Below are 23680 nucleotides of genomic sequence, written 5' to 3' on the forward strand. Positions count from 1 at the left end.
CAGAGAGAGAGGAAGACACAGAATCTGAAACAGGCTCCGGGCTCCAAGCTGTCAACACAGAGCCCAACGTGGGGCTCGAACTCACAAACCGTGAGATCATGACCTGAGCCTAAGTCAGAGGCTTAACCTACTGAGCCGCCCAGGTGCCCCTTGCTTGCATTGTTAAATTTAACATATGAACAGACAGACCATCAAGGATTAAAGTTAATCTCCAACATTGAAACACAGACCAAAACAAATTAGTGGAAACAGAAATTAGAGGTAACAGAGGTAATGCTCTGAGCAGAATATGTCCGATACACCAAAATTTATATCCTCAGGGAAATGAGAAGATACTGTATCACTGAAACAAGAAGAGGATAGTATAAAAAAAAAAACAAGACAAAAAGGATCTCTTATAAATTAAAGAGAAAACAGTAAATAAGCTTCATCAGAAGGTTTGTCAGGTAGAGTTGAGGAATTCCCACAGAAAGTAAAACAAAATACACAGGGATGGAAATAGAGGAACCGTCCTGTGTCTAGGAAGTCCCAGTGTATTAATAAAAGTTGTTTTATGAAGCAACAAGGTACAAAACAGAAGTTTTACAAAACCTTAGCAACCCTGAAAACGTATGAGAACTGGAAGGCATGTGCTTCACATCCACAAGTCCACTGAGTGCCTAACACAGTGAAGAAGACGTGTCGTCGTGACACTTCAGAACGTCACGGAAAAGGGAAGGTCCTAAGTCTTCCCGGAAGAACGGACAGAATACATCCGTAGGATCAGGAACTTTAGAACGCACCAACATTTCAACTTAGGCACTAATAACAAGCTAGAAGACAAGGGAGCAATGCTGCAAAAATTATTCCAGAAAATTTCCAATCTGCAATTCTACACTAATTCAAACTATCGATCAAGATAGGACTAGAACAAAGCTAACCCCAGACAGGCTAGGTGTCAAAGATTTATATCCATGTATCTTTTATGTGGAATCTTCACCCAGCAAGTGAGGAATCCATTCAGGTTGAGAAGAGTATGTATTCTGTTGGGTGGAGTCATCCATTGATTCATCCATAGATGTGAATTACATCCTGTTGATTGATGGTGTTGCTGCACTTGATCTCAGCCAAAAGGCCGAGAAGCGATGATTGATGGTGTTGTTGAGTTCAGCTGTGTCCTTACTGGTTTTCCATCTGCTGTGTGTGTCCATTTCTGTCACAGAGTTGTTGAGGTCGCCAAGTGTAATGGCGGATTCATTTATTTCTCCTTGTAGTTCTGCCAATTACTGCCTCACATATTTTGACGCTCTGTTAGGCGCATGCACATTAAGGATCGTTGTGTCTTCTCGGAGGCTTGGCCTTTTATCATTATGCAGTGCTCCTCCTATCCCTGATAATCTCTCTCACTTTGAAGTGTGCTTCCTCTGAAATTAATATAACTTCTCCTACTTTCTATTTTTAATGTTTATTTTGAGAGAGAGTGTGCCAGCAGGGGAAGGGCAGAGAGTGAAGAAGAGACCGAGAATCCCGAGCAGACGCTGCACTGTCAGCATGGAGCCCTGTGCTGAGCTCGAACTCAAAAACGGTGAGATGATGACCCGAGCTGAAATTGAGAGTCACATGCCTAGCCGACTGAGCCCCCCAGGTGCCCCTATCCCACCTTCTTTTGATTAGCGTTAGCATGGGATCTCTTTCTGCACCCCTTTACTTTTTTTTCCCTCCAGCTTTATTGAGATCTAATTGCGTATAACAGTGCCTAAGTTGAAGGTGTACGGCATAATTATTCGCTGCATGTAAGTAAGCTTAATGAATACTTCCTTTGCCTCATGTAATTACCATTTTGTTGTTCTGGCGAGAACATTCAAGTTTTACTCTCACAGCAACCATCCCTTTACATTTAATTCATACGTGTCTTTATATTTAAAGTCTCTTCTGGACAGCATGTAGTTGGGTCTTGTTTTTTGATCCGCTGTGATAATCTCTGTCACATAATTTGTACACTTAGACCATTAACATTTAGAGTGATTATTGGTACAGGTGTATTCACATCTACCACTATTTGTTACTGTTTTCTATTCATTGCCTTGGCGTTTTTGTCTTCTATTCCTTTTCTGCCGTTTGGGATTTTATTTTTTTATTTTATTTTATTTTTTTAAATTTTTATTTTTTTTTCAACGTTTTTTAATTTATTTTTGGGACAGAGAGAGACAGAGCATGAACGGGGGAGGGGCAGAGAGAGAGGGAGACACAGAATCGGAAACAGGCTCCAGGCTCTGAGCCATCAGCCCAGAGCCCGATGCGGGGCTTGAACTCACGGACCGCGAGATCGTGACCTGGCTGAGGTCGGACGCTTAACCGACTGCGCCACCCAGGCGCCCCCGTTTGGGATTTTAATAGAGCATTTTATATGATTCCTTTTTCTCTTCTTTCTTAGCATATCAATATCACTTTTGTGTGTGTGTGTGTGTGGTTGCCCTAGAGTTTGCAATACATATTTATGATGACTCCATGTCTGCGTTTAAATAATATGATCCTGCTCTGGCATTTACAAATGGCCACTTTTGCCTTCCCCTGTTGGAAGATTTTTCTTCAGTCTTCACTAGGAAAACCTGAGAGAACTCCAGGATGTAAGATTCACACTAGTGTGGCTGCTCGAGTTTTCTATTCAGCCTCGTCCCACTGAGCCTCCGACTTTGTGTCACTGTTGAGGGTTTCCTGCCCCAGTGGAAATTTCTGCCCCGACAAGTCATGATCGCGACAGCCTGTCTCTCTCTCGTGTATTTGAAGCAGTGACCTCACTCCTCTGATAGATGTAAGAAATGTTGATTTTTGGGGCTCCTGGGTGGCGCAGTCGGTTAAGCGTCCGACTTCAGCCAGGTCACGATCTCGTGGTCCGTGAGTTTGAGCCCCGCGTCAGGCTCTGGGCTGATGGCTCAGAGCCTGGAGCCTGTTTCAGATTCTGTGTCTCCCTCTCTGTCTGCCCCTCCCCCGTTCATGCTCTGTCTCTCTCTGTCCCAAAAATAAAATAAACATTGAAAAAAAAAATTAAAAAAAAAAAAAGAAATGTTGATTTTTCAGTTTATTTGGCTTTTTATTTGTTAGGACCTAGGGGTAATTTGCTAGCTCCTTACAAGCCAGACTGGAAACTTTAACAGTTCAGTTTATCCTTTTAACTTTTTTTAAGGTTACTTACTTATTTTGTAAGAGACAGAGCATGAGTGCTCAAGCAGGAGAGGAACAGAGAGAGAGAGAGAGAGAGAGAGAGAGAGAGAGAATCCCAAGCAGGCTGATGGTGTGGAGCCCGACACAGGGCTCGAACTGTGTTATCGTGACCTGAGCTGAAATCAAAGGTCAGACGCTTAATCGATTAAGCCACCCAGGGGCCCCTCAATTTGTACTTTTAAAAGCATAACCCATGTTTTATTTAAAAAAGTTTTTTTAAGTTTATTTCGAGCGAGAAAGAGAGCAGGAGCAGGGGAGGGACAGAGAGAGAGGTTGAGAGAGAGAATCCCAAGCAGGCTTGGCACTATCCGTGCAGAACCCGATGGGAGGCTTGGACCCATGAACCCTGAAATCATGACCTGAGATCGACTGAGCCACCCAGGTGCCCCAAGCTATATTTTAAACCCAAAGTCTTGATCTCTCTGTTTCTCTCTCTCTCTTTCTCTCTCTATGTCGCACACATACACACTGTTTTTGAATCCTGATCAACATTGTTCTCTCAAATTTTGCCATTGCAACCATGTTTTGAATTTTCAAGTAGAATGAGGCACAGACTGTCTTGATCAGAACTTGCAACTCTCACTCTTGATTCTGGTCCCAGATTTTTTTTTTTTTTTTTTTTACTCAGAATTAAACAGCACATAAAGAATATGGGATAGCCTGTTGTTTTCTGCTCCAACTTGAGAGGAATGTAAGATTAGGTTTATGTTTTTAATAAAATCTGGAATAATTTTAATGAAATTTCTCCTTAGAGTCTGTATAGGTCATTCATTTAGCAAACATTTACTAAACACCAGCTATTTACAGGATGGAAGCTACGGGGGTGTATGAAAACTAATAACATCTGTTACTTTCAGTGTAATCTAGGGCATGGCTGGCTGGGCACGTGGAGCAGTTGATGTGATGAACGCTCTGACAGTGGTGTGTGCAAGGTGTGGGGGGAGTATAGTCCTAGCTGGTCTATCATCTGTTCCCTGTCTGGCATTAACCTATGAATCGTTGGTGATCTTGTGGATTTATGCTCCGCGCAGGAAATCCTGTCGGTTTGCGGTCACATGGGTTCCCTTATTCATCCTCTCCTATGTGGTTTCCTTGCAGACAAACCTGACCCCTTCCATACCTATAGCGCACCACACAGAAGGATGTTTTTATTAATTTTTTAAATGTTTTATTAAAAAAATTTTTTTTTGATGTTTCTTTATTTTTGAGAGAGACAGAGACAGAATGTGAGTGGGTTGGGGCAGAGAGAGAGGGAGGCACAGAATCTGAAGCAGGCTGCAGGCTCCGAGCTGTCAGCACAGAGCCCGACGCACGATTTGAACCCACAGACCGTGAGATCATGACCTGAGCTGAAGTCGGATGCTCAACCAACTGAGCCACCCAGGCACCCGTGGAAGGATGTTTTTAGAATGTAAATCAGACCAAGGTACTTTTATACTTAACACTGTCCTGTGGTTTATCATCATATGAGAATAAAGGTGAAACTTGTGTGTGGGGGGTGGGGGGGTGGGTCCACAAGGCCTGTGTGACCTTTCCATGCCACCTCTGATGGCAGGTCAAAATTCTACCCCCTTGTTCATTGTAGTACGGCCACATGGTCCTTTTTTCCTGTTCCTTAAAGACGTCAAGTTTCTATGAGCGGTGGGGCCTTTGCAATCCTGATTCCCATCTTCTGAAACACGCTTTTGTTCAGAGTTCAACTTAGATGTTAGCTGGTCAGCCTGGCTTTGTTCAGTCTGCAACGTTTCACCTCCCTGTCTTCTTCCAGTTACTTACAACTGCCTGTCAGTAATAGATTTTTGTTGTTGCCCTCGGTCTCCCCCATTGTAATGGAAGCTACCGGAACTTAAGGACCTTCCCCGTCATTCTTCGTGTATCCGTAGGGCCCAGGAGCTGGCACATGTTAGCTGGCACCAGAAAATACTGGTGGGGGGATACCTGGCTGGGAGTTGCTTGGGCTTGTGACTCTTGATCCCAAGATCGTGAGTTTAAGCCCCAGGTTGCGTGTGCACCCTACTTAAAAATGAAAATGAAATAAAAATAAAGTATTGGTTGAACAGATGTGTGAGTTTGATGGATTTTGCCTTTGAAATAAATGGCCTCTTCCCTGTGACTCCCGGCCTGCCTGGCTGGTTTTTGTGCCTGGGGTCAGAGCAGGTCTCGGCCTGCAGTCCCCGGGGGCGGGTGCGTGAATACTTGCTTAAGTGAGCAAGACGACACACTGCGTCTTCAAAAATCCTAACGTCTGCAGCGGAGCGAGTGGGCGCTGCAACAGCTGAGGCAGGGAACGGTGAGGCCCGCCGACAACGCGGCATCAGGAGGGCGAGTCTCCAGCGGGGTTGTCGCTGTCGGACTTGCGCTTTGCGAGGAGAACCCCTTCCCGTGGCCAAGTCGGGTGCCCGGGGGACGCAAGCGTTCTGTGAGTGCTCGCTGATTACTTCTGATCACCGTTTCCGGACCGGTCAGGATGAAGGTGGAACCCCGCCCTCGCCTCGCGTCCACGTCGGGGCTCGCGAACTCCACTTCCCGGCCTGCGTCGGGACGGCGGCGGCGGACTACAAGTCCCGGCATGCCGCGGCGCCGGGACTACGCGCCCCAGCGGCCCCGGCGAGGGCCTATCAGGGGCGGGCGGGCGCGCCGGGCGCCGGGGCCGGTTTGACGGAAGGAGCGGCGGCCGGGGAGGATGGAGGCGGTGGTGTTCGTCTTCTCTCTCCTCGACTGTTGCGCGCTCATCTTCCTCTCGGTGTACTTCGTATCCTTGGCTGAGGCGGGCGGAGGCCGGCCGGGCCCGGCGCCCGAGGGACGGGGCTGAGGCGGGGCCGGGCAGGTGCGCGGGAGTGGGGGGCCCGGGCCCCGAGCGCGGAGCCGGGCGGGAGGCCGGCCCCGCTGCCGCTCGCGCACCCCCCCGCCCCGCCGTCCCCCTCGCCGCTGCCGCTGAGCCCTTCCCCTCCCCACCCACCCTTGCCGGGGGCGCGCGGGCCGGCGGGCGTCCCCTCGGGTCGCCGCGGAGCCCTGCGGGGGCCGTGGCGGCAAGCGGGCGTCGTGCGGACCGGGCTTGCGGGGCCCCTGCGGCGGCCGCCTTGGCGTCGGTGCCCGGCCGCGCCCGCACTTTGTGGTCGTGTGCTGTCGTCACGCGGTTTTCGGGGCCCCTGCGTGGATGTGGGACCCGCACCCGCCCGCAGGGAGCGTCCAGCCCCGGGCCAGTCAGAGGTCCTTAAACAGCGGGGAAGAATCCGCGCCAGGCTGCCCCTTGTCCTTCCTCGGGGATCACGGGAGCTGCTTCCTTTGTCATGTCTTCCTTTTGCTTTTTGTTTTAATGTTTATTTCTTGAGAGAGCGAGCGGGGGGAGGGGCAGAGAGGGAGCGAGAGGACCCCAAGCGGGCTCCTTGCTGTCAGCGCAGAGCCCTACGGGGCCTCCACCCCACACAGCCCGTGAGATCGTGGCCTGAGCCACCATCGAGAGTCGGAAGCCCCCTCGGGTTGCTTTCTGAGCGAATCAAACTTTCTTTTCTCCAGAGCACCCTGGCTTGGGGATAGGCGTGGCGTGGGTTTTCGGTGTGACCTCGAACTTTGTTAGGGACAGGCAGCCTGATCTGCAGGGAGAGGACCCCAGTGCTCAGCGAGAGGCTCGCCGTGCGCAGTGTTGCACCTGGCTCAGTCTGTTCTGGGTGAAGTGGGAAGTGTTTACTTCCCAGGAAGGGGCGTGTGTGTGTGTGTGTGTGTGTGTGTGTGTGTGTGTAGTGAGAACACACGTTCGGCACCCAGCACGGTGCCCGCCCCGTGGCCACTGGGCTCTGCCCCACCCCAGCCCAGTTCAGCTGCATATTTTTCTTTAACAGATGAATTCTAACGAGAACTTCAGATTGTTTTGTTTTTGCTTTGAAGATTTTTATTTTTTATTAAAAAAAAATTTTTTTTTAATGTTTATTCAGACAGCATAAGTGGGGCGGGGGGCGGGGGGGTGGCGCAGGGAGAGGGAGACACAGAATCCAAAACAGGCTCCAGTCTCTAGCTGTCAGCACAGAGCCTGGCGCGAGGCTCGAACACACAAACTGAGCCGAAGTCAGGTGCTTAATGGACTGAGCCACCCCAGCACCCCTCAAGATTTTATTTTTAAGTAATCTCTACACCCAACAGGGGGCTCAAATTCATGACCCCGGGATCGAGAGTCGCAGGCTCCGCCGACTGAGCCAGCCAGGCACCCAAGAACCTTCAGTTTTATTAGGCTTGGTGAAATGACTGAAAAAGCAGAATTACTGGCCTCAACTTTGGTGACCTATGTCCCTCTTATGACATAAAGAACTGGGACTTAACAGAGAAATAAAACCTGGGTTTCTGGTTTTGATGTTTGGAAAGCTAGGCTCGATTTAAAATAGCCTTGGCTTATAGCAAATTGTGTGCAAAGGAAAGTGTTAGGTAGACATTAGGGTGCGTGTAGGGTGTGTTTCGCTGGGATTCAGCACGTTACTGGCATTTTGGATAGTTGCCTGAGCTTCCTTCTGGAGGTAGAAATGGTCAGGGTAGAAGTTCTGTAGGGATGGGAGTTTCCTGGACTTCGAACCCCGAAGAAAGCCTGTGCCGAAGGGGAGGGGTGGGTGTTCAGAATCAGACAAGAGCAAAGGTGCAGAGACAGGCATGTTTATGGCATTCCTGGGTGATGGGGTCAAGGCATAGAGCATCTGGAGCACACGGTTGATTTTGGCTGGAGAAGGTCAAGTTTGGAAAGGCTGGATTAGATCAGACTTTGAAAGCTTTGCCTGTGAAGGTGGGGACAACTTGAGCTTTCACTTCTATCCTCGAGGCAGTAGGGAGCCATGGAATGTTCTTGACATTAACAAATGGTGTGTTAGGAAGATGAGTCTGTAGAGTGGGTTGGAAAGAGGAAAGACTGGAAGGTAAGAAACCATTGGGGAATGGGCCTGTGTGGGTTTGAAATAGGGTTCGAACCGTGGGCCGGTGGAAGGCAGGATTCTTGGGCACAGCAGGCCGGTGAAGGCTGCTTGTGGGGTGTGAACACGAAGGCAGCGATGACCCCCCGGGGTTTGAGCCTGGACAAGTGATGCTTGTGTCGGCGACAGAAACGAAACCCGTGTGGACGTGGAACAATTTGTGAAGACGGTGACGAGTTTGACTTTTATCGTGTTGAGGTGACAGGGGAATATCCGTACAGAAATGTTTAGAATTTGGGTGAGAACACTTACTTTCACTTGTGTTATGGGACATTTCCAAACATTACAGTAGAGAGCGTAGCGTAATAAACCCCGTGTTTCTGTCGCCTGCTGACAGTGATCTTCAGCATTTTGCTGTTTTCCTTTCTGCTTTGTCCCAGCTATTGGGGGGCAGGGGGTGGGGGGTGGAGAATTTATTTGACAGTAGTTTTCAGGCCTTGTATCATTCAGTTGAGGCTGTTTCCTTCTGTGTCTGTCCTCACATTTTTGTGAGTTTATATTTTCTGCTAAAATTCGTTTTTTGCTTAATTCTACTAGAATGTGTGCTTACTGTGCAAAGTTTGGGAAAGAGAGAAAAATACTAGGAAAACAAATCCTCTATGAGGAGCCATAACCACTGCTCACCATTGACCCCACTGTATCGATAGTTTGTGTCCTGTTTCCTTTTCGCACATCTTGAGTCTTCGAAGACATTTTGTGGGTCTGTCTTAAATAAACACTATTTTTCTATTCAGGTTTTTCACATTTAAGTTGTTTTTGTAGGTCTTATTTTCCGATTCTTATGGTCATTTTCACTTTTGAGGAACTCAGATTGGATGTTCTGGTATGGGTCACTTGAGAACTGAGCATACTAAGATTCTTTTGTGAAAATAATTTGTTGAAGGAACATAAATGAGAAAATTGAGTTGTCTAATGAGTGAACTTTAAGGAAATAACTAACATTTTTTTCAAGGCAAATCTAATTCTGCACTACAGTTGGGTTTTTTTCCGAAACTTAAAAACACTTAGCTATAACAAAGAAAAAAGTCTTGTAGGGGCACCGGCGTGGCTCAGGTCATGATCTCACGGTTCACGAGGTCGAGCCCCACATCAGGCTCTGTGCTGACAGCTTGGAGCCTGGAGCCTGCTAAGGAGTCTGTGTCTCCCTCTCTGTCTCTGCCCCTCCCCTGCTGACGCTCTCACGTGCGCGCGCTCTCTCTCAAAAACAATAAATGAAACAAAAAGTTAAAAAAAAAAAAAGTCTTGTAATTCCTTATCTTGATCCTCAGATAATTACATTGTCCGATTTAGAATGTGATTACATTAATGCTAGATCATGTTGCTCCAAATTAAACAAGGTAAGACATTTCCTTTCTCGTTTTTTGTGTTTGAGGTTATTATAGATAACCAACATATGTATATTTGGTTTTGAAGTGCATGTTGTTTCCTACTCGTTGGAATGTTTGTAGAGCTGCTGTGTTTCTGCAATATTTTAGATCGTGAAACTGTACTGGGAGACCCCACTTGAAATTTGTTGCTTTGCTTGGCTTCTACCTTGTCCCTGTGTCCGTAGGTACTTTAGGACGAAAAGGCTTGTTATGAGGATAATCGTTTGTGTCTTCTGTGTCGAAACCCGTCCTCCCTGCTCGTGACTAAAAAGCCCGGTCTGTTTTGTTGCATAAAAGATGCCCTTCTTTTCGTGGTTTGCTGAGAAATGGAATAAATTAGTTTATTTGTCTCGAGACCATTTTAACTTTAGTTCATGGTCAGAACTCTACGTTGGCAAGGATGCTCTGAACCGCAGGGTTTGTCTGGATGTAGGGAAACCAGTTAGTCCTGATTCATTTTACGAGCTGAGCAGACAGAAGACTTTCTGGATAAAAGTTCACGTCACAGCTCAGTAAATCCTTCGAGGTGCTCTTGGCTTCACCCGGAAGTCATTCCCGTGTGTTTTTTTCTCTTCTGCATCTGCTTCTATTTCTCTGGTCCATGAGGGGAAAATGTGACATTCGGACAATTAAAATTTCTGGCAAACTATATTCCTCCTCTTCTTTTTTTCTTTATTTTGAATTTTCCAGAATGTGGTTTCATACAGTGATAGACCTAGTCTTCGAAATAAAAGATTTTGTGTGTATTTATCTGCCAAACTGCAAGACTTAAAAAAAATCGAGGCGTAATCAGCATTATATTACTTTCAGCCTTCTCATCTTTAGGAGAATGGTTATTTATTTTACCAGCTGGGTTGTATTTTTTTTTTTAAATGATTATTTATTTTGAGGGAAAGAGCCTGTGCATGTGCACATGGGGGAGGGGCAGGGAGAGAGAGAATCCCAGGCAGGTCCGTGCTCAGCACAGAGCCCGACACGGGGTTCCAATCTCACAAGCTGTCAGATCATGACCTGAGCCGAAATCAAGAGTCCGGCGCCCAATGGACTGAGCCCCCCGGGCGCCCCTCCCCTCTTTTTCTCTCTTCTCTTTCACCAGCTTTCACGCGCTGGATAATTCATCTGCTGGATTCTCTGCCCGTACTTTTTTAACAGTTTTGTCCCTTTGGGTTTTTTTCTGCCTTTCGGTCTTAAGATTCCTTCTGCTTCATCTTCTGATTTCCTACGGACACGCCATTTACGGCAAGGTTTGCATTTCTGAGACCTTGTTCCCTTGCTCAGGTGTGAGTGTCCTGGCTCTCTGAGAGTCTCGATTAGAGTAGTTTTGAAATTGCCTTCTGCTTCCTGCATTATATCTGCTTCCTCCAAGCTCCTTTCCCTTTGTTTTCCCCTCGGGGGGGGGGGGGGGCTTCCTCAATTCCTGGTACACGGCCGTCTATCCGTGCTTAGGGCGAGGCACTCACAGACTCACGGAGGCGCCGGGCCGTGGGCCGACGTGTAGACAGGCCGCCTCACCGCGGGGTCATCGGCGTCCCCCTGGACTCTTGCTGGGGCACCCGAGAGGGCGCTGTTCGCACGTGTTCTGTCGCGTGCCGTTCAGCTACTCCACGGGAGGACTTTCCGGGCCCCTGCCCAGGGCAGGTATTCAGAGAGCAAGTTAGGGGGAGGACACCTCGCTCAGGAGGGACGACCACGAAAACACAGGGCTTGGCTGAAAGGAAGGAAGGCAAGCAGAGGAAAGCGAAGTGTGGCTTCCTAAGACTCTTGCCTCTCGTTTGTGGCTGTAAAACAAAGTGACTGCCGCCCAAGGTAAGAAAGCCAGTTTGGAAGCTGCGCTGGGGGCCGGGGGCCGAGGGTGCGGCCGGCCGGAGCAGTAAAAGCGTTTCCAGCTCTGCGGGGGCCACGCCTGGTGTCCTTCCGGGCAGCGGCGTCCTGAGGGGCGAGGTGCGGGTGCGGGCATCCTCAGCCACGGTTTACAGATGCGACAGTCGTGGCTCCGAGAGGGGCAGCGAGCGACCTTTCCTGAGCCTGCGGAGCCCATCAGTAGGGGAGAGCAGGGATCCAGCTCCAGGTTTGTTTGACTTCGGCAGCTTACCCTTGTAAGCGTTGTGCTCGATTGGTTACGCTTCAGAAACTCTATTTTGTGTCTTTGAAAGTTTGTGGACTGCCAGTTAGGTTTAAGGCCTAGCAAATCCCTTCTTTGTTTCCAAAAATAAAGTATCTAAAATGGAAATGCGAGAGACCTGGGCCCAGAGTGTTTGGACTTAGACTATTTTATTCTGCCAACTAAGTAGCTTTGCGACCTTGGGCAAATTACTTAACCTCTCTGAGTTTTGCCTTTCTCCTTTCTGCAAGAGGCGGTTTGTGTCTGCCTGTTACTGTTAACTTCCACGGAAAGGAAAGTCTCTATTTGCAGGGGAGGAGGATTACTGGCGGAAGGAGGGCCTGCTGCCACAGCTGTTGGCGCATGAGCAGTAGAGTACTCCGTGGTTGGCAGCACGCGTAGGTAAGGGCCCGGGCGCCGTGGGGCCAGTAGGCTGGGATTCCTGGATCCGGGTCCGTTGTCATATGCGGTCAGCTCCTCGCTGTTACTGTGAGCTGTTAAAGTACGTGTGTGTGTGTGTGTGTGTGTGTGTGTGTGTGTGAGAGAGAGAGAGAGAGAGAGAGAGAGAGAGAGAGAGAAAGGATTTCCCTCATGGTTCGGGAGATTGGAGAATGTTTAAGATTGATATTCTGATTTGCAAGGCAGTGTACATTTGGGTATAAACCACCCTGCTTAGAGTGAGGGGCTTTGGCACAGACCTCGGAATAGCAGGGAAATGATGCTCCGTTTTTTCCCCAGTTGTCACTCATACCCGCTTAATGAATGAATCTGAACCTTTGCTGAGGATAAAACTTAATTGCAATTTAAGTGCATTATGTTTAAGCTGTGTGTGACGTGTTTGCACGGCGTGAGCGTTGGCAGCGTATGCACATCTGGGTCATCCGAGTCTAAAAATAAATCTTGGAACACTAGCTTGTAAACGCTGCGTATCCACTGACTTAGCTTCAGATAACACGGACGTCCAGGAAGAACACAGCAGGGCGATGTGACGCCGTGTTCTTCCCTTGCAGTGGGTCATTCCCGAGCTGACCGGCCACACCGTCGTCACCGTGTTAATGCTCATCTCATTGCACTGGTTCATCTTCCTTCTCAACCTGCCCGTGGCCACTTGGAATATATATCGGTGAGTATAGTTTAGTTTGTTTACCGATGCTTCGTGTCCTGGCATTTCAAGGAAAATTTTAAAAAATGTGTTAATGCTTTTTTTCTGCAATAAAATACGTGCCGGTCATGAAATAACTGACAGCCGAATGCCATGTGGAGTCAGCATAAATTCCTGTTTACTTTGGCAATAGCAGTTTGCATCGTCCAGTCTTAGAGTCAGAACACGAATTTACACGCATAAATTTTAACAACTTGTTCAGTTGCGATGTCTCAGGACGTGTGTGTTTTCCATAAGAATGGTTAATAGTCTAAGAATATAAGATTCTTGTTACTTATATTATAGATTTTAATTAGAATATACTGGGAATGCTTCAGAGAGAATTTCACTTTAGGTTTTAATTTATCTTTGTACTCTAATTTTGTTTTAAGTTTATTTATTTTGACAGAGAGAGAGGGAGAGAGAGAGAGAGGGAGGGAGAGAATACCAAGCAGGCTCCACTCTGTCAGTGCAGAGCCCCACATGGGGCTCGATCTCACCAACTGTGAGATCAGGACCTGAGCTGAAATCAAGAGTCAGACGCGCTCAGCTGAGCTGCTCAGGCGCCCCGAGGATTTCACTTTAAAGCCTGCAGAGTAGATCACATCAGAACTCTAACTTAACGCATTCGGGAGGTGTTTCAGGCCCCGCTCAGTGGACACACACTGGATGTGCTGTTATTGTAGTGGGGCAGTTATACGGGATGCATTTTCTTGTGAAGGTCTGTGGGGGGATGGGATTGCTTTTATTGTGCCTTGCTGCTCTGCTAAATTTTTAGGTTTTGGTTTTATTTTCATCTAGTTTTTTGAGGTGTAATCATTCATCACATTTTTACATGTGAGTTTTTATTTTTATTTTTTGAAGTTTATTAATTTTGTAAAAGTTTACTTATTTTTAGTAATCTCCATACCCAATGTGAGGCTCGAACTCAGGACCTCGAGATCATGAGTCACGTGCTTTTCTGATAGAGGCAGCCAGGAGTCCCATAAATGTGATTTTAAAGTGCAGTTAGAGGGGCGCTTGGGTGGCTCAGTGGGTTGGGCGTCTGACTTCAGCTCAGGTCATGATCTCGAGGTTTATGGGTTCGAGCCCCACACTGGGCTCTGTCCTGACAGCTTGGAGCCTGGAGCCTGCTTTGGATTCTGTGTCTCCTGTCTCTCTCTGCTCCTCTCCTGCTCACATTCTGTCTCTCTCTCTCTCTCTCAAAAATAAACATTAAAAAACAGTAAATAAATAAATATGAAAAATAAAGCGTAGTTAGAATCAGAAGGATGGGGTACCGCCAGCTCAGAAGCGCATGTGACTCTTAAGGTCCTTAGTTCGACCTGTGTTGGGTATAGAGATTACTTAAATAAATAAGACCTAAAAAAAAGAAGAAAAGAATAAGGGAGGGTGGGAGGAGGAGGAAGTGAGCAGATTTGGGGGATGAATTTAAAAAGATCGTGAGACTAGGACCTGAGCCACGGAAGGGATTTTAAATCTCTGGACCCCTTTTCCAGAGGGAAGCCATTACTTTTTAAGTTTCTCAGTGTCCTTGCATGGTCATCCCGGAGACCAGCCCCCTGACCTGAGCTCAGCCAGAGCACGGGCCCCTGCCCCAGTTGGCAAGGTGCCGTCCCACGCAGACTTTGAGCGTGGCTCAGTATCCCTGTGATCAGGAACAGGAATTTGGGAGGGAGAGCGGGAATCCTGAGACTGTATCTCAGTGACTCCCCGAGCCCGCACCGTCATTCGTCTGTGACAGCAGAGAGTGCCAGAGGAAGGGAGGCTGGCTCCGTGCGGCCTCTTCGTGCGTGGTACCAAGTATGGTGGAAGGTTCTAGCGGGTTTACTGGGGGGACAGGAAAGTTCCATAGATTCTGTTTCCCGTCATCACAAAGATCACGTGGGTTTATTGCCCTGATAATTTATTCCCCCAGTGACAGATTGGCTGGCTGTTCCCAAATTTACCTGCTACTTAAAAAGGTTTAAAAAAAAAAGAGTCAACAGACGGACCCTTTCCTCTTTGCAGACATCTGCACTTCCTGCTTTTGGGGGCGCAGACCTGTGTGAGACGGGCTCTGCCCGCAGGCCAAGAGGCAAACGCTGAGTGACAAAATAGGCAGCTGGCTTCAGTACGAGGCTGGCTGGGGCACCCGACGGGTGGCGGGGAGGCCTCGCGCTGGGACCCTCCCAGGAGGGGTGTCTGCGCAGAGCCTACACTCGGGAAGGTCTGACAGACGGGAGGGGGGAGGACTTCTCCAGGGTGTGCGGACAAGGGAGCGCTGGGGGGCTGGAGGCAGACGCACCAGGCGTAAGGGCCGGCAGGCAGGCTGCAGGCGCGGACGAGGGAGCCGGAACAGCTGCTGATGCGGTCAGGACACGCCACCCAGAACCGCGCGCACTGGCCCACGGAGCCCGTGTATCAGCACGCACGCTGGTGGCAGGACGTTCACCCACTGCGTGTTCTCTGTTCAGGATCTGTCTAGTATGTTCATACGTGTAAGCAGCCGGCACCAGTCTGTTCTAGAACATGCTCCTCACCCCAGAAGGAAGCTCTATACCCATTAGCAGTCTCTCCTCCCCTCCACTACCCTTCCCCTCCCCCTTCCCTCTTCTCCTCTCCCCCTCTCCTCTACCCTCCACTTTCCTCCCCCTTGCCTCTCCGTTCCCTTCCCTCTCCTCCCCTCTCCTCCCCTCCCCTCCCCTCCCCTCCCTTCTCCTTCCCTCCCCTCCCCTCTCCTCCCCTCCCCTCCCCTCCCCTGGCCCTGAGCAATCAGTTTACCTTCTGTCTCTCATAAGATAACCTATTCTGTGCAGACCTGTCAGACAGGAGAGATCAATATGTGCTCTTTTGTGACTGGTTTTGTCACTCAGCACGTTTTCCAGGCTCATCCGTGTGGCGGGTACCGTGTTCAATTCCCTTTAGTTGCCGAGTCCTGTTCCACTGTGTGGACAGCCTGCATTTTGTTTATGCAGCGGATGGGCATTTCCGTTGCTTGTACTTTGCGGCTGTTAGAACAACTGCCCTGTGAACATTCGTGTGCGTGTTTTTGTGCGGACACACGCTTTCTTTTCCTAGGAGTGGATTTGCTGGCTCATGTGGTAACTTTGCATTGAACTTTTTGAGGAGCTGCCTGGGGTTCAAAAGCAGCCACACCATTTTGCGTTCCCATCAGCTGTGTGTGCGGGTTCCTGTTTCTCCACATCCTCGCCAACACCTCTTGTTGTGTGTCTTTCTTTTTTTTAATTTAAGTAGCATCTACCCCCGCGGTCGTGACCACCAGATCATGAATCGCACGCCCTTCCGACTGAGCCCACCCTGCGCCCCTGTGACTTTTCGTTTGAGCCATCCTATTGGGGGTGGTGTTTCGCTGTGGTTCTGACCCCATTTCTCTGGTGACTAACGACCTGGGTACCTTCGAATGTGCTTCGTAGCCATTTGTGCATCTTGTTCGCTCTGTATGCTTTTGAGCAGCTAAGCTGATGAAGGAAGTGATCTTTGGGAAGATTTCCTGGGAACGTCGGGTGGTAAGGACCGGCTGGTGGGGAAGAGCCAGGAGGCAGGGGTGGGACCGGAGGGCCGGGGCAGGGCTGTGACGCGGACGTGCAGAGGACACCCCCGTGTGAGCGGGACTCGGAGGGGAGGGCGGACGGAGAAGGAGTCTGACCGCCTGTCGGTGACAGATGAGGGCCGGGGCAGTCGGGACCTGCGGGAGAGGGCTCTGAGACGGAGTGGAGTCGCTCAGCTCTCGGTTACTCAGGGGCGGCAGGATTGGGGGAGTGGGGGGGAGGGTGGTTAAGTTTGTGGAACTCGGGGGCATTTGCATCTCACGGACGTCCATGTGAGAACTGCGCGTGGTAGGAAGGGACCGGCACGTGCGAGGTCAGGGCACGTCCTTGTACATGTAGTCCCGAGGGGTGTTGAAGCGGGTGGACGCTCCCCGAGTAAGCCGGCTCCTCGGCTGTAAAGGGGGTCGTGTGGGGGAGCACCTGGTGCACGCGCAGTGATGGGAAGGAAGTGGGAAAGCCTGAGGGCTTCCCCGGCGTGTTAAACCAGGGCCTTCAGACTTTTTTAAAAAGTTGGGAGTCCCTCCCGAGTCTGGGAACATTGGGTTGAACTGGTCTGGCGTCGGAACGCAGAGCGGGCTCGCGGTGCCCTCCCTTGCTTTGGCCTGTGGCCCTTGCTCCCGTCCCCACAACTGCCGCGCCTCCACCGCTCCGCAGAGGGCATTTCTGACTTGTCGGGATATGATCGCTTAATAATACCGTGCACTCGGCCTGCATTTTTAACAGTTCGTAAAGTTAGACGTTACGTGCCGTGTCTGAACTGTTTACTGTCTGAACTGAAGAGGGGTTTTCTTTTATCGGGGTAGCACTTACTCTAGGTCATTTCCCTTCTGTCTCCTCTAAATTGGGTCTGCAAACCGGCACCATTCACAGACCGTGCGGACGGAGGCGTGTCATCCTCGGATCAGGAGCCTCCCTCCTTTGTGGCATGGGAGTAACTGAGACTACTCCTCCCCGTAAAGGTGCGTGGGACAAACTGTATGAATTGTCTCAGAACTTTCTAGATAAACAAGTTTCTAAGAACTTGATAAAATTGGTTTGGTTTTGGAGTCCCCTTCGCCGTGTCTGCTGGAAAACGGCTGTAGGTATGACCGGTTTAGAAGTTTTCTACAGGTGGGTAAAAGGGTCTCAAAGCATAAAATACCCTTCTCTAGAGTGTTACCAGATTTGTTTGGAGGGCAGAAATTAACAAGCGTTGTATCTTTCAGAGGAAAACCACGTGGTGGCCAATGACATCATCATACTCCGTCCGTCCGTGTCTGGTCTGAATTTTAGGTTGCTGTGATTGGTCACTTTTATTTTTTTTATGTTTTTGAGAGAGCGCGAGAGAGAGAGCGAGCGCGCACGAGCAGGGGAGAGGCAGGGAGAGAGAGGGAGACACAGAATTCAAAGCAGGCTCCGGGCTCTGAGCTGTCAGCACAGGGCCTGACGTGGGGCTTGAACTCATGAACTGCGAGATCACGGCCTGAGCTGAAGCTTAACCGAGTGAGCCACCCAGGCGCCCCTGTGATTGGTCACTTTTAAAGGCTGGTTGTTGTTGGCTACTTACTTTGAATGTTTGTGCTGATGATTGGATTTCCTTTTATCGCGTGTGCATCAGGTTCATTATGGTGCCGAGTGGTAACATGGGAGTGTTCGACCCGACAGAGATCCACAATCGGGGTCAGCTGAAGTCGCACATGAAGGAAGCCATGATCAAGCTTGGTTTCCACTTGCTCTGTTTCTTCATGTATCTTTACAGGTGAGTTCACGGCCCCCTGGCGTTGCCCTGCACGGACGCCTGCTCGCGGTGGGGGGCTGTGGGTTCTGCGGCAACGCTGCGGAGCCTTGGGGGGCCCTGTGGAATTCTCCGGGCCTAGACTTGTGTGTCATCGGATCAGCGATCTGTGTGACCTGCCGTAGGTACTCGGGATGTTAGTTGCTCCGTGGCTGTGGAGGCTGTCCCTGGCTCCCAGGGACCGGCCGCCTCGGGTCTCCGGGGGATGTGGTGAGGACGTAGGTGTGCGCTGCCTCGCCACGTGCCAGGCAGCCCGTCCCCGTAAAACCGCGTCTGCCTTCCAGTCCTAGTGGATGGGGAGTGACGGGTACCAGCAAGGACTGGCCCCCAGACGCGGGAAGCCTCGTGCGGTCCTGTCTGAACCTTAAATTGTGTTATAGGGAGAAACATGCCACCTTTTCCCTTATCTGTCGCCAGGCCAAGGAGTCGAGCAAAGAAGAGAAAAAAATTGTGTGTATGATTCGATTAAACCTTTAGGAGACTAGAAGTCAGCCTTAACCTTTTTTATGCAGGCTTAACGAGATCATTCCTATTTTTCTTCCCAGGTAAATTTTAATTTTTCACACAGCCATGAGGACTGTTAGAAACAACTTGTGTTGGCCTAAATTTTTGTCACTCAGAAGGTTCCGATATTTAGAAACTGCATAGAGATGGCAGGTTTTTTCTTTAAGTTCATTTTGAGAGACTGAGTGCGAGCAGGGGAGGGGTAGAGAGCATCCCCAGCAGGCTCCGTGCTGCCGGCACAGAGCCCGACGTGGGGCTCGAACCCGTGAACCAGGAGATCATGACATGAGCCAAAATTAAGACCCAGATGCTGAATAGACTGAGCCACCCAGGCACCCCTTTAATAATTTATTTTTAATGTTTACTTAGTTTTGAGAGAGAGCCAGCGTGTGAGCAAGGGAGGGGCAGAGAGGGGGGACGGAGGCCGACAGCACAGAGCCCGACGTGGGGCTCGAGCTCATCAACCATGAAATCGTGACCTGAGCCGAAGTCAGACGCTCAACCGACTGAGTCCCCCAGGCGCCCCTTGTCAGGTTCTAACGCGGGGATTTCACGCGGGTTCTGTCTGGAATCGCCTGCCGCGTGGCGGACACTCCCCTCCGTCCGTGTTTCTTACACAGAATGAAAGGGAGAAATGCCTGTATTCTGCAGATAGTGATGGGGTCGATGCTCTTGGTGTTCCGCTTGGGTGCTGGGCTCGTGCGGTCTGGGGGCGACCGCTTACCGTGTGACCCAGGGCTGCTTCTTAACCTCTCTCTGCCTCAGTTTCTTTGAAAATGGGACGGTATCTAATGCCTGCCTCGTTGGATTATGACCCGGACTAAATGAGATAATGCATGTAAAGCATGTAGGTTTGTGCTGACTGGCGGTAAACTCTCAGAATCTTTCACGGGGATTAGCCGCTCCCGTGAATCTGTGCTGCACGTGGGCTGCCCTTGGTTTGGTTAGATTTGGGCAACGAATCACTGCATTAGTAACGTGTAAGGGGGTTTCTGTGAAGTCTGGTCATCTAAGCAGGGAAAGAAAGTGATGGTAGTTTCGTTGCTGCTGTCAACCGTGGCGGTTTTAGCGGAGTGTTTACTGAGCGACCGCTGAGTGTCAGACGCCGTCAGGCTGCGCGGGCGGCGCCCAGGAACAGCCCGGAATCCCGCGTGGAAGCGAGGGTCCTGCCCGGTGCACTGCCGGGCTGCAGTTTGCATGTGCAGAGAATTAAAGTCTTGTTTGGTTTTCTGTGTTTGCTCCAAACTGTAGCCCAACGTTGGTTTCAGGTTGTACTCCCACCCCCACCCCAGTTATTTATTTTTTTCTAAGTGAAAAAAATTAAGGCTTGGAGAGGCCCTAATTACACATTTTTTTAAAGTTTATTTAGAGAGCAAGCACGGGCAGGGGAGGGGAAGAGAGGGAGAGAGAGAATCCTAAGCAGGCTCGCGCTGTCGGCACAGAGCCCCACTCGGGGCTCGATCTCACGACCTGAGCTGAAATCAAGAGTCAGAAGCTCAGCTGACTGAGCTCCCCAGGGGCCCCTGGACATTCTTTCTTTTATGTGTAAACGATGGTCTGTTCCTTGCTGAGCCTCAGACGGCGGCGTGGCCTGGCCGGGCTGTGCAGGAACGCCGCTGAGGAGACGTCGGTAACACCGATCTCTTCTCCCCGCAGTATGATCTTGGCTCTGATAAACGACTGAGGCTGCGGGCGCCGCGTCCGGAGCCGGCCCACACCACCGTGCGTCGTCGGGGAGCCAGAGACCACGTGGATCATCCTGAGAACCGTGACCATAGCAGTATATTTTTTCCTCTTTGAACAAAATAAAATATTTTTGCTGTATTTTTACCATATAAAGTATTTAAAAAACACGAATTGAGTTTTTGTAGATTTCTGGTTCTCCACGTCAGCCTGAACCCCAACGTGTGGTTTTCATCGTCTGTATGTCGAGGACTGGCGTTTGCACGTAGTGACGGCACGGCCGCCCCAGCCTTGCCCGCTGCAGAAACACAGGGAAGCCTGTGGACAGCAGAAAAGGCAGAGTGCAGAGCGCCGCTGGCCACCCAGGCAGAGGAGGAAAGTGTTGCCCTTTGGCCTCTGTCGAGGCAGCTTCGCTACGTTCAGTATGGTTTAAAGGTTTGTGGGACTGTTGGCTGAGTTTTCTCACAAGAACGTTAACAGAAAGTGACATTTCAAAAACGTATTTCTTTGCAAGAATCTGTGAAACCTTATAAGCCATTTGCCCAGGTACAGTGTAATTCCCGCTTCTAGAAAGGAAAATAAATCAAAAAAGCAAAATATTATCAAGCATTTTCATTTAAAGCCATGGCCTCCAAACTCCGCCTCAAACCCATTCAGCCGCACTGGCTCCAGCCGGGTCTTGCTTTCGTGTTCTAGCCGATCCCGGCGTCCCCTCGAGCTCTGAAAGCGGTGAAGCTGCGGGAGAGCACGGGCCCTCAGAGCCCAGAGACGACGGGACACCCTGGGAAGCTGGCAGGTGCTGGGGGCTGTGGCCAGAGTGGTTTCCTTTCTCCCACAAGCCTTCGGAGCCAGGCGGGAGCCCGTGCGCCCTTCCTCCTGACACGCTCGCCGTGGTTACAACTGCACAGCCGCCCGTCTTGTGTGGCTTGCGTGCGGCGGGGCCGGCGGTGACCAGTGTGGGCGTGTATTTTTAGGGGGGTCTTCCCCAGGTGACGGCGAGGGGCAAGCACCGGCTCTCAAAGCTGGGCGACGTGCTCGGGTCCGTGTCCTGTGTTCCCTGGAGGGGACCCACGTCGCTGCTGCTAGAGGTGACCTCGGAGCCCCGAGGTTGGCCGAGGCCACTCCTTCCCCGTCCGTTGGCGAAGGCGAGACCCGGGGCCCCCGCTGATTGCCGAGGAAGCCAGACCGGATGTAGCTGGGGCCCCTGGGGAGAGAACACACGTGCACCCCTGTGCGTCCTCGCTCTCCAGGTGCTCTTCCAGCAGGAAGGCCCGATGGAGCGGTGCCACCCAGCCCCACTGGGTTCGAGGCCGGATTGGAGGCCGTGAAACCCGAAGCCGGGGTGGCGGAGTGTGCCGGGCCGGGTGTGACCGTCCCCAAACGTGAGTAACGCTGTCCTGGTTGTGCAGGAACTGGCAACGAGCTGGAGGAGGGGTCTGAAGCCCTGTGGGTACCGCCTAGGCACCCACCACCGGCCACGTGTACTTTGGACCAAGAGTTTGCCGCGTGGCAAACAGACGGACACATTCTGGCGAGGTGATGCTCATTCAGCTAGGCCGTTCTGGCTTCCGGGGCAAAGCCTTGGGGTTTTTGGCTATAATTTCTGTGAAAACTCTGAAGGTGGCAAGCAATCAACTTGTTTTTAATTAAATCTGCATTCTCTTTGGTTGGCCCTGACTGATCTGAATTCCCAGATGAGGGTCACCCAAAGCTGAAGGGCAGCGGGGACTGCGGCTGTCCCGTCCAGACTGCGGGGGTCTCAGAGGTAACTCGGTTCTGAGTCAGCTGCTCTTTCAATTCCTTGACAAAGGCTGCTTCCCCGGCACCTTTCCCAGGAGGGTCACTTTGACAACTACTCCAGGTCCCACTCCCCGAGGGCCCTGGCGGGACCTGACCTTGGCTCCCCGGTGAGCCCCTCCACGTTCACTGAAATCGATAATCTGTCAGTGACAGTGTGGCAGAGTTGAGGCGGAGGAGGAACGGATCTCCCTTGACAGCTGATCCCACGTTTATTTCGCAGACTGGATGCACGTGGGGGGAGCGCCGTGCTCGGCGGGCCCATTAAAAGGGACGTGTCCGGCTGTCCATCCATCCTCCCCGTCAGGATTCGTGTGGCCGCACGGGAACATACTGACTTTTGAAGACAGAGAAGGGACTGGTTAATGGTATTTGGTAATTCTGTATTGTATCAGCGACGGTAATTGGTCATGGGTATTCTTGTTTTATGCGTAATCTGCTCCCTCCCCCTACTGTTCTGAAGTCAGATGGTTTTGAATATGAGACATCATTACATCTGTGCTATTTTGGCCACATCTCTGTAGGATAAGGGTCCTGAAGACACACGACCACGGTACCGATATCCTACATAAATGCGATCTCTTGGTCCGAAGTATCTGGTTGGTGCTCACGTGTCCCCCATTGGCTCACAAGCGTTTCCGTTGGTTTGTTCACGCTCGCATGGATCCAAACCAGGTTTACACATCTCCTCCAGTTAATGTCTCCTCCTCCGCTAGGTTCCCTCTGGTTTTCCGGCAATCTGTTGGAAGAAGCTGGGTCGTCTGACCCAGGTCAGGTCAGCTCAGGTCGTGTGTTGTGCAGAAGCTCCATCTTCCGGATTTTGCTGACTGCATCGTCTGTGCTGACTTTTCAGCCCGTCTTCAAGCACAGTTTGCCGAGCGACTCCGCACACGCCCTGTGTTACGGAGCCGAGCGCCCAACACCGTTAGCTGCGCCTGCAGGTCAGGGGGCACGAAGTAACTTGTGTAAATCGCCACACGTCCAGTGATCGGATTTAGAGTCAGGTCTGAAGATTCCAGAACCCATGATTTTAACCACTACGCTATAAATTTAGGCACTCTGAAGATGCGCAGACTTACTGTGGGGGCTCTCCTCTGTGAAACTTCCCGCGTCTGTTTTATGGACCACTTATGTGGAGAGAAGTCTCTTGATAGACTTTCGAGACTGTCATTTTCTTCTCTGAGCTGCGCAGTCAGCCAGAACCGGCGGGCCCTTCCAATCTTCGCCGACCTTTGCCAAGTTTGAACGGTTTTGAGTCCAAGGTAAGTGGCTACCTACGGACCAAGGGAGTTTGTTCCTGGCGGTGCTTAAGCACGTGTGCTCAGAGGCACCCAGCTCAGAGGCCCCACGCCTGCAGACCGGCTCGTTTGAGCCTGTTTGTCTCGTCTGTAAACCAGGCACTGGAGTCCGTGCCCCGTGAAGCCACCGGAGAACGAAAGAAAAGCACGGGAAGCAGCTGGACGGCGGCCGAAGTGAGTGCCCACCGCGTGGGGACCTCCCTCCTCGGCCAGACAGATGCGTGGTGCCGCGGCTGGTCCCTGTCCATCCCCTCCCCGCTCGGGCTCCTGCTTCCTGGCCTCACTGCCAAGATCACAAGCGCGGGCTCTGCACC

At 50.8% G+C, this 23680-nt stretch overlaps 1 protein-coding gene and 1 long non-coding RNA gene across 4 annotated transcripts; one reads left to right on the forward strand and one right to left on the reverse strand.

The window, feature by feature from the left end:
• Positions 1 to 1880: 1880 nt before the first annotated feature.
• On the reverse strand, positions 1881 to 19960 carry LOC122475853. Its single transcript, XR_006295324.1, has 3 exons — positions 19463 to 19960; positions 16039 to 16048; positions 1881 to 1891 (listed from the first exon to the last, which is right to left on the reverse strand). It is a non-coding gene; the product is annotated as an uncharacterized LOC122475853 (long non-coding RNA).
• On the forward strand, positions 5799 to 20441 carry CNIH4 (cornichon family AMPA receptor auxiliary protein 4). Of its 3 annotated transcripts, XM_043567957.1 has the most exons (5): positions 5799 to 5953; positions 9419 to 9487; positions 12629 to 12741; positions 17908 to 18048; positions 20245 to 20441. In XM_043567957.1, the coding sequence occupies exons 1-5, from the start codon at positions 5885 to 5887 to the stop codon at positions 20270 to 20272; spliced, it is 420 nt and encodes a 139-aa protein (XP_043423892.1). In that variant the 5' UTR covers positions 5799 to 5884; the 3' UTR covers positions 20273 to 20441. The 3 variants fall into 3 exon arrangements, with proteins under 3 accessions (XP_043423892.1, XP_043423894.1, XP_043423893.1); XM_043567959.1 differs by lacking the exons at positions 5799 to 5953; positions 9419 to 9487 and adding an exon at positions 10527 to 11323; XM_043567958.1 differs by lacking the exons at positions 5799 to 5953; positions 9419 to 9487 and adding an exon at positions 11377 to 12020.
• Positions 20442 to 23680: the final 3239 nt, after the last annotated feature.

Source organism: Prionailurus bengalensis, chromosome E4, assembly GCF_016509475.1.
Source record: "Prionailurus bengalensis isolate Pbe53 chromosome E4, Fcat_Pben_1.1_paternal_pri, whole genome shotgun sequence".
Classification (NCBI taxonomy): Eukaryota; Metazoa; Chordata; class Mammalia; order Carnivora; family Felidae; genus Prionailurus; species Prionailurus bengalensis.

Excerpts from the sequence above, each read along its gene's own strand:
- CNIH4 (XM_043567957.1), top strand. The coding sequence starts at position 5,885 with ATGGAGGCGGTGGTGTTCGTCTTCTCTCTCCTCGACTGTTGCGCGCTC. Across the intron at positions 5,954-9,418 it reads TCTTCCTCTCGGTGTACTTC|ATAATTACATTGTCCGATTT; the intron begins GTATCCTTGGCT and ends CTTGATCCTCAG. Across the intron at positions 12,742-17,907 it reads GCCACTTGGAATATATATCG|GTTCATTATGGTGCCGAGTG; the intron begins GTGAGTATAGTT and ends CGTGTGCATCAG.